This window comes from Haliotis cracherodii, unplaced genomic scaffold (assembly GCF_022045235.1).
Source record: "Haliotis cracherodii isolate W230 unplaced genomic scaffold, xgHalCrac1.p SCAF_2, whole genome shotgun sequence".
NCBI classification, from domain to species: domain Eukaryota; kingdom Metazoa; phylum Mollusca; class Gastropoda; order Lepetellida; family Haliotidae; genus Haliotis; species Haliotis cracherodii.
In genome coordinates, this window is record NW_027266275.1 from 68,626,590 (window position 1) to 68,636,827 (window position 10,238).

At 39.9% G+C, this 10,238-nt stretch overlaps 1 protein-coding gene across 1 annotated transcript; it reads right to left on the reverse strand.

Annotated features, from left to right (window-relative positions):
* Positions 1–6,748: 6,748 nt before the first annotated feature.
* Positions 6,749–9,675, reverse strand: LOC139467747 (uncharacterized). The gene is made up of 4 exons (XM_071249255.1): positions 9,412–9,675; positions 9,111–9,114; positions 7,630–7,800; positions 6,749–7,182 (listed from the first exon to the last, which is right to left on the reverse strand). Exons 1-4 carry the CDS (start codon positions 9,673–9,675, stop codon positions 6,749–6,751), a joined length of 873 nt encoding a protein of 290 aa, XP_071105356.1.
* Positions 9,676–10,238: the final 563 nt, after the last annotated feature.

Consider the following 10,238-nt stretch of genomic DNA (forward strand, 5'->3'; position numbering starts at 1 on the left):
CTTGAAAAAAACGCTCTTATGTACGTGCATTAAACTTTGTTTTGATCTCCAGTTATATCACATATAGAGATCTATTTGTCCATAGCTCATCGAATTGTCGGCGAAACACTTTGAACTATATCGGTTAGGTTGAATATGGATGGAATAATGTGTTTACCAATTATCATGTATCATGTCTCAACGATTAGGTGTTTTAAGGTTAGGTCCACGAGCTAATCTGCGTAACATCACTCTCGGTACATACTTTCAAGCTTCTTAAAAGTCGAGTCTATATGTACCTGGAAATAATGGATTTTATCAACAATCCTGAAATAGCACGGGATGAAACACATTTAAGAAGCCTACGCATTACGCCTACGGACACTAACACTACCATGCTATATAAAACCAGTTAAAAAGATCATACATATGTATTCACATATTATACCATAATGCTTAATAATTTTTACTGCAACACATTATCATAGACTTTCCATAAGCATATTTCCTTTTATGCAGATGATGACAATAATTGATTGATATTTATATATGATCATTTATCCTTATTTATATAACAGATTAATAAACAATTCAAACTGCAAAGGGGCGGTCATGTAGCCTAGTGGTTTAAGTGTTCGCTCGTCACGCCAAAAACCCGGGTTCGATTCCCGACATGGGTACAATGTGTGAAGCCCATTTCTGGTGTCCACCGGCGTAAAACCTACCCACTCACTCACTCAACCTACCAAACTGAACATTTAAGAATGTTTTGAAATACACTAACCACTAACGCCTTTATGTTACACAGATATATACGATTGCGTTTTAACTCAACAAATATTGTGTCTGTTAGTTACACAGGAATAAAGTTTAAGTGTATTTTTTTTTAAGAATGCACACAACTCCTATCTACGCTGACATAAATATGTCCTTACTAAGTCATATCTTCCAGCAAACATAACGTTTAAAACCTAGTCGTTTCTGTGAGTGTTTAATTGAATTAATTTAATCAAAAAACAACTTGGCGAGTCAACCGGGCTCGTAAGAATTGATTGATAGGCATTACTCAAAAGTTGACGGATGACAAAGTAGAGACAATTTATGGATGACAATTTCTTTATTTACTGAAAAGGCGACGTTCATTATTCAGCCTTGCGTGAGGACGGTATGAGGATCTTTTCCAAAACGTCGCCTTTACAGTAAATAAAGAAGTTGTTTTCCATAAATTGTCTCTACCTTGACTCATAAGACGTAATGGAACGGTCAACGTGTTACTCCTGTGAGGACTGTGAAGATGTTTGCGAAGAGGAATGCCCCCCCCGCACACACACACATGGCATCCTCTGTGCACTTCTGTTCATTCACATCATCAACATGGTTTTCATCTACATAAGGAGCCAGTTCCTTATTGGGAGGACAACTCTTCAAATAGATTACTAATTAACGGGACCTCTCTGAGGATACCTGACATTACACACGGAAGGTGCTAAAGGGCGAGGAAGATGGTCAGATGGATTGTGAGGTAGGACGTCTGGGCAAATTGTTTGTTATCTGAGTCAGGGACACCCCAAAAGGAGAAGGGAACGGTCATGGAAAGACCTACTTTTTCTTACAACCCTGTGGGTGAGAAACACATTTGAGATAACTGGTATCAAACATGTGTGTGAGATCGAATTCCTGGCCCGTCATTGGCTACTCCTTCGTGATGACCTGTTGGTGATGACCTGATGGTCCGATTATGACGGACTCATTTCCTGGTCGTAAGTCTCGCTTACGTCTGTGTTGAACGTTATGGTTTTAGTGTGTTTAACCCTCTGGATGCCATAGCGACATATATATACCTCCTCGTCAACACACACTTCGGATAAAAGTCGAATTAAATTCATTATACACTCATACACTTCACAGTCTTGAATTCTGTGAACATTTCCATGTTCTATGATATCATGCACTGTGATTTGAGGCAAAGGAACATTACTGGAATTGACCTCTGAAAATTATGTACATCGTAAATCTCGCCATTTCTGATACATTATTAAATCACTATTTACGGCATTAATTATCTACTGTATGTCTAAATATCGGATATTTACTCAAAGAATAGAATTTAAAAAATAACGGTTACATTTCTATCTGTCATTTATAAAATCACCAATGATAATTGTGAAACGTCGCCGAAATGCATAGAATCGTAAGAATGTTTTGGAAAATACGCAGACACGAACGTCGAAGTGTACTTTCCGCCATATGGATATAGTGTTTACAAAGTCACGCCGAAGACCCGGGTTCGATTCCCGACATGGGTACATTGTGTGGAGCCCATTTCTGGTGTCCCCCGCCGTGATATTGCTGAAATATTGCTAAAAGCGGCGTAAAATCAAACTCACTCACTCACTCACGTATGCTGGTTATGAGACGCCTATTACATCGCGTATATTTGAAACTCAGCTGCGACACATACATCCCTCATACATTTCAGAATGTGACACATTATTAAAACACCGATTCAGATTTTACACTGTGCAGTATTCTCTCCGATTTTGAGAGATCCATTCCTCTAATTATTGCATATATTGGTAAACATGTTCGAGCATATTCAAGAGAAGAGTATCGTAGCACGAATTATGGATTTGAAAATATATATATTACAATGATCGGGTAAATTCAGCAGAAAGCGTAAATGTTTCCGTCCTATCTGACGCCATGACTGAGGCAAAATCACGCTCAACGACGACGGTAGTTTTCTGCATTTCCCGACTAAATCTCTTGGTTACATTGGAAAAAAAAAAAAAAAAAATAAGAGTACGCAGATTTTCTTATGGTTTCTGATTACGTACGTGACGCATTTAATTTGATACAATCCTTCGCTCAACGAAAGTCCTTCTCCGAAAATCCCGCGAAGTGCCTTTTATAATAGTCGGTCAACAGTAGTGATGTCGGAAGTAAGCATTGTTGTACATATTTGGTAATTACTTGGAGGTGAAAATGATTAACTCCAGCGGGTTGTTTGATCTTGATAACTCACAGATATAACGGAAAACTTTTTGTGTAGGGTTACATTATTAATGAGTAGTAAGCAGTACGCCGGGTGACGTCACTAATGACCGTTGTGTTTGGTATTAATGTGCCACTGCGATCATGAGAATAGCAAAAATGCATCGATTCGATCTACAAAGTGCGACAGATTACTGCACTCGTGCGTGTCAGATACCATTTATATTACAACTCGTTGTTTCAAAGTGTATCTAACTCGCTTTCGCTAGTCAGATACGTTTTGAATGAAACAATGGTATCGGACGGACACGAGTAACCGCCATGTCCCCGTAGTCTACTTCCAGAGCAAACGCTAGTGATTTGAAAAGGATTGAAGCATAATAGGAATTATCAGGTTGAAAACATGGTATGATGGTTGGCGCTTAATGGTCAGGTTTACAATTAGTTTGTGGATGTTGAAATGTTCTGTACTTACCATAACCCATTCTCATTAGCAACAGAATCATCTACTTCATGCATACGTGTTTGGAATTCTATATTATCTGATTTTGTATTCCATCCTATATTATCTGATTCGGTTGATATGTAGACCTCACTTCTGAGTATCAAGGGGCGGTCGGGTAGCCTAGTGGTTAAAGCGTTGGCTCGTCACGCCGAAGACCCGGGTTCGATTCCCGACATGGGTACATTGTGTGAAGCCCATTTCTGGTGTTCCCCGCCGTGATATTGCTGGAATATTGTTAAAAGCGGCGTAAAACCATACTTACTCACTCACTCACTCTGAGTATCAAACGGAAAAGGTGACGAGAGAAAGTACAACATTCAAAATAGATATATTTAGACTGTATAAAACCTGTCGTCAAAGGGCAGAAAATAACTAGACTAATCTCAGATTTTTTGAAACCAGTATAAATTATATATCACCATACGTAACAATACATGATAAGAACGAGCTATAGATCGTCAGCCACTGAAGGTAGGCCACCATACTAGGGAGCATGGGGACTTACAGTTCCTTTGGTTCCTGCATTGACACCAGCAGGATTTACACCATCCCTTGTCGCTGGCGATTGTACGTAATGTTTAGCCACAATTGTGTTGTAAAAGTCTCATTCAATGCATTCACATGTTAGTGCGTCATCTGCGTTGGATGATCAGTGGTTACAAGCGTTACGCATTATACACTTTCAGCAGCATTCCTCACATATGTACATAGCAAGCACAATTAGAAACTAATCTGTCAATGTTAACTGAATAACTGAATTAACTCTAGTTACCTGCGAGATAGAAACAGATTCTCTTTGTGCCAACACACGAAACTACATCAGCTCATAATGCGAAACTACATTCCTTGCTCCCACTCAAGGAACGATAAGCTTCCATTTCACCAGATAATTTGCAGTCATAATAAATATATAAAGTGAATAATGCATACATATTGTCATCCATCCATATCATTAGGGTTTTTTTTGCTGACAAATTTATTTTTCGAGTTTCCATGGCAACGGCTTTGACTTAGAGTGAAAATGGCGGTAGTGCTCGTTTCCGGAGCAGATCTTGAAAACTGTACAATATTTTTGCCATGCACACAACCGGACAGGTAATATTCGCGAGGGATACGAATATTTCATGCTTTTGTCCATAAGAATTGGAAAAAATATAAACAAAGACAACAAAAAAGAAAAGTGTTTTTATCTTTTATTCTTAAAGTAACTGTATAATGAGACGATATACAGAGAAACAAACACATAATTGGCTAATATTAAAAATATGTTTGTTCAGAGTGAGTGAGTGATTAAGGTTTTATTCCGTTTTAACACCTTATGATTTGTAATTATTTACGAATACGTGATTTACGTAATATATCGATTAAATTATATATATTTTCAAAACAGTATTTACATGGTAAACACAGAAAACAAGGCGTCAAATATTGTATCCTGGTAAAGAATAATACAAAAATGTGAAGATCAATATTCTTATCGATTATATTACTATGTCAACTTGTCAATCAGTATCCCTTAAGACATATACATAAATCATAAGTTTACATACAAATAAGATGTCATGTCGTTGTAATAAAAACTATCATTGGCAAGCGGATCTTTTAGCAGGATATAGGTCTAAATATATCCTGAACCAAATTAAAAACTTCACAATCCTAAAATTTTAACATTTTGACCAGTTATCATTGTGTATTTAAACAGTAATGGCCACGTATTGTCTTCAGATAACACCCGTGTTTGTGCAGGTGAATCGATCAAAATCATGTGCGCAGCACTATAGGGGCAAAAGTGGTTTTTCACGTGCAATTGGTCACGTGGCCATAATACCGCACGTGTTTTCAGCCATACTTGTTAGCAGTCATTAATAAAAAAAGAAAAATACAAGAAAACAAAAGTCTTTACGGCCATTTGTCATGCCACGCCTTTCAAATGTGCAACGTGAAAGTGCCATCTGCATGTTGCAGACGGGAACGTCCGTAGCTGAAGGACGATGGGTTGTAGTTGACGGACTGTTTATGATTTATAGACGCGACTACAGCAAACGGGTACCACCGCTGATCGCCCTCGGCCAGGTCGACCACGTGTGACGTCACATGCAGAGGATCGTCAGATTGTCTTACGTCACCTCCGTCATCGATTTTTGACGGCTACATCAACCAGAAATGAACTGTTTAAGGGTAGACTGAGTGCGCAAACTGTTCGAGAACTGAGAACTGCTCACTTTCAAGCACGACGGCCATACTGCGGGCCGATTCTGACTCAATTACACAGACGTCAACGTCAATTGTGGGCACAGCGACACTTACGATGGACTCAGAGGAATTGGAATCAAGTCGTCTTCAGTGATGAATACCGATTTAATCTTCGCTGATTATTTTGCTGATGGTAGGACGAGGGTGTGGAGGCGCCGCCATGAACGTTACGCCCAGTGTTGTGTACAGGAAGTTGACAGATTTCGAGGCGGAAGTGTCATGGTGTGGGGTGCTTTCTGTGGCAATGCACGTTCCAGGCTTCTTGTCATGCGTGGCAACCTCAACGCTGCTGCTTACCGCAACCAGGTACTGGCACCAGAACTTCTGCCTTTTATGGCAGCACATGGACCCGGTTTGATCTTCCAACACGACAATGCCAGACCCCACTCATCAATTTTGACAAGGAATTTCATTCAGAATGCGGGAGTCAACGTCATGGACTGGCCGTCAAGGTCTCCCGACCTCATTCCCATCGAACACATCTGGAATGCTCTTGGCAGAAGTATGCGCACTCTCCAGAACCAACCACAGAATTTGCAAGATTTTGGCACCATTTTGCAGCAACAATTGCGTCGTCTTCCCAATCATGTGTTCACAAGCATCACAAGGTCCATGCGGAGGCGTTGTGTGGCAGTTGTCAACGCACATGGTGGCCATACACGCTACTGAACTTATTTGCCATCAGATTCTCGTGCTTGGGACTTATGATTTAAACTGTTGATGTTATTACCGAATACCGTAGGTGCTTGGAACAAATTATGGTTACCACCGTTAATTAAAATCCTTCTTTGGACATTAATGATTAAAATTTACCTTTTCTGATACATTGTCCGTTGTATATCATACATGGGATTCTTTTAAAAATGTGAAGTTTTTAATTTGACTCAATTGTTTGTTTTCGGTTACTTACGTACACAACATAGAAGTGTAGATCACTTTCAAACCACTGTATGTCTGCTGACAAAACAAATAAATGTCCATGCAAATCGATATCGTCCATGTCGCTTTACAGAGTGTTTAAGATTGACTGGAGGAGGTGAACAACCTGTCAGCTTCGATGACAACGGTGAAGAGAACAACGCCGAGGATGATGTTCATGAAGAGAAATACCCTCAGGCACACTGCATCAAGCTTGGCAGACACTTCCTGCCATGATGGATCTTCATCATGGCGTTCACCTACATCAGGATCCAGTTTCTTTTTTGTAGGACATTTTACACGAATAACCAATTTCTGCAGCATTAACGGGACCTCTCCTTGCCGCTTGTAGATTTTTAGAATGATAACTGACATTACCACAGTGAGGGAACTTAGAGTAAGGAGGATGGTCAGGTAGATGGTGAGGTAGGACGCCTGTCTGGATGTCCTGGGCATGATGTCAGTCATCTGAGTGAGGAACACACTGAAGGAAAGAAGAACTGTCATTGAGAAAGCCACTTTGTCTCCATATTCTACCGGCAGAGCAAACACCAGAGAACTTAGAGTGGATAGGAGCATGATAGGGATCATCAGGTTGAAGACATAGTATGTTGGTCGTCGATTTACGGTCAGGTTTACCATAAATCGAGGGTACTTTTCATGACTGACATATGTTGATAAGTTGTTTAATTGCCATAAACCATTTTCGTTATTTATAAATTCATCGAATCGATGCATATGTGATGTGAACTTTATATTGTCTGATGGAGTAATCAATGTTGATACAACAAGACTGCACTTCTGAGTATCAAAAGGAAAATGTAGACTATCAAGATCACATTGACTCTGGAGGTGATCCGCGTAGTACCAGATTACTGATCCAGTGTGTTCCACAGATACAGGCACAGGAATATGGTTGAAAGGTTTCCTTTCTGTAACTGAATTAATGAGCAGTACATCAGGGGTCCAGATTTTATCACCAGACAGGTAAATCAGCCCTGTGTCATTGAAATCTGAGACGTTCCACTTCAAGGTGTCGTCAACCCACTGGAATTTGAACCACCCACTGGTGGTGATTGATTGTCGCTGTTCATCAATTTCAAGTATCTGTGAATGGACATAGGTAATTCCAATATTGAAAAAACGTTTTCCTGAAAACAGTTCTGGATTGCTGTTGTTAAGCAGATGTTGTAAAAGGCTCCCTTGTTCAGGAAACATGTTCCCGTGAATTTGAACGAACATAGTGGTGAAGAAAACAAATTTCATGAAAACGTTGAACACTTTCACAGGCATCCTCAACGTGTAATTTCCTCTGCCACGTCTCCCTTTATGGCCGTGTAATAACGGTGATCAGCCTACTGCAACGAGGCTAGAACGAACATTGGAGATAACACATTATATATTCCCACATGACAGCAAACACGATGACAGCTAAACAAGATTTAGATCAATATGGACTGAATTACAACAGCTTCCGTATATTTGAATACCCCCATGGATGACAAACTGATTTCATGGTTACAAAGTTCGATCGATTTTGTCTTGTATGTCAGTTTGAATGAAACGTTCATGGTATCTGCCTACATGATTTTTGTGTGTCTATTGAGGTGGTTGAAGTATTATGGTGAAAAATGGTCTGGGTACATACAGCAGGCATACACGCACATTTAAACTTATCACCACTGATGCCTGAAATCGCACTTTAAACCTACTAAAGGAAGTAGACTCCACCGATGCTACACCAAATAACCATCCTATAACCAAAGTGCGCACGTTTGTTTCGTGAGTGTGTAATGGTACAATGGGGAAAAACCTAGTGTTTTTAAACTAAATGTTTATACTTCGATGATTTGATACCTGTAAAGAAGAAGAGGTGTAATCGAGGAGAAAGATCAGGCAGGACGTCTGTTGGGATGTCATGGTCATGTTATAGGTCAGGACCACGGTAAAAGAGAAGAACTGTCATGTAGAGAGACGCTTTGTCTTCGTATTCTAAAGGCAAAGCAGACATCAGGGACCTGGGACTGGATAGGAGCAAGTTAGGAAATTTTAGGTTGAAAACAGAGTATGATGATTGGCGTCTTAGGGTCAAATTTAGAAAAAATGTCAAGGGTACTGTGCATTAATGACAAAGGTTTATCGTCAGTCAGTCAGTCTGTCACATGTATTCGTCGAATTTATGCATACCTGGTGTACATTTTACATTACACGATGGTGTAACCCATGTTGATAAAACAAGATTGCACTTCTGAGAATCAAATGGAAAATGTATAATATCAAGATCGCATTAATTCTTGAAGAGATCTCCATGCTACCAACTTACTCACCCTGTGTGTACCACAGATAAAAATACAGAATGTTGATTGACACTTCTTATAAGGTTCATCACAACAGCTTCTACATGAAACTCAAAGGATAAGTTTTATTTCTGGTTGTTTCATCATCCACATCCTGGGCCTACCTGACTGTAAATGAAGTGAACGGTCAATGTGTTACTCCGATGAGGACAGCAAAGAGAACGATGCCGAAGATGATGTTCATGAAGAGGAAGACCCCCAGGCAAATTGCACCATGAGTGGCAGACAGATACTTCCAGCATGGATTCTCTGAGGATTGTTCTCAACATGCACATGGTCATCATCTACATCAGTATCTGGTTATCTATTTGATGAATAACATTTGAAATAAATAACCAATTTCTGCAACATTAACGGGACCTGTCCTTGTCGCTTGTAGATTTTTAGGATGATAACTGACATTACCACAGAGAGGGAACTTAGAGTAAGGAGGATGGTCAGGCAGATGGTGAGGTAGGACGCCTGTCTGGATGTCCTTGGCATGATGTCAGTCATCTGAGTGAGGAACACACTGAAGGAAAGAAGAACTGTCATTGAGAAAGCCACTTTGTCCCCATATTCTACCGGCAGAGCAAACACCAGAGAACTTAGAGTGGATAGGAGCATGATAGGGATCATCAGGTTGAAGACATAGTATGCTGGTCGTCGATTTAGGGTCAGGTTTACCATAAGTCGAGGGTACTCTTCATTACTGTTATTTAATTGCTATAAACCAGTTCGTTAGTTACATTTTCATCGAATCGATGCATATGTGATATGAACTGTATATTGTCTGATGGCGTAATCAATGTTTATACATCAAGACGGCACTTCTGAGTATCAAACGGAAAATGGAGGATATCAAGATCGTATTGGCTCTGGAAGAGGTCCCAGTGATACCAGGTTACTAATCCAGTGTGTTCCACAGATACAGGTACAGGAGGCTGATTGAAAAGTGTAACACCTGTGACAGTATTTGTAAGCAGTACATCAGGGGTCCAGATTGTATCACCAGAAAGGTAAATCGTCTCTGTGCCCTTGAAATCTGAGATCTTCCACTTCAAGGAACATCCACCCATTGTAATTTGAACCATCCACTGGTGGTGGTTGATTGTCGTTGTTCATCACGAAAGTGATGAGTCAGCTGAGGTGAATCACGAAGGATCATTCCATTGGATACTTCCATCATAATGGACATTGTTGAATGACATAGCAAACACAATTAGGTTTTACATAAGTAACACTGAGTTACA

Excerpts from the sequence above, each read along its gene's own strand:
- LOC139467747 (XM_071249255.1), bottom strand. The coding sequence starts at position 9,675 with ATGGTAAACCTGACCCTAAATCGACGACCAGCATACTATGTCTTCAAC. Across the intron at positions 7,183-7,629 it reads AGGGCTGATTTACCTGTCTG|AATATGGAGACAAAGTGGCT; the intron begins GTGATAAAATCT and ends CTCTGCCGGTAG.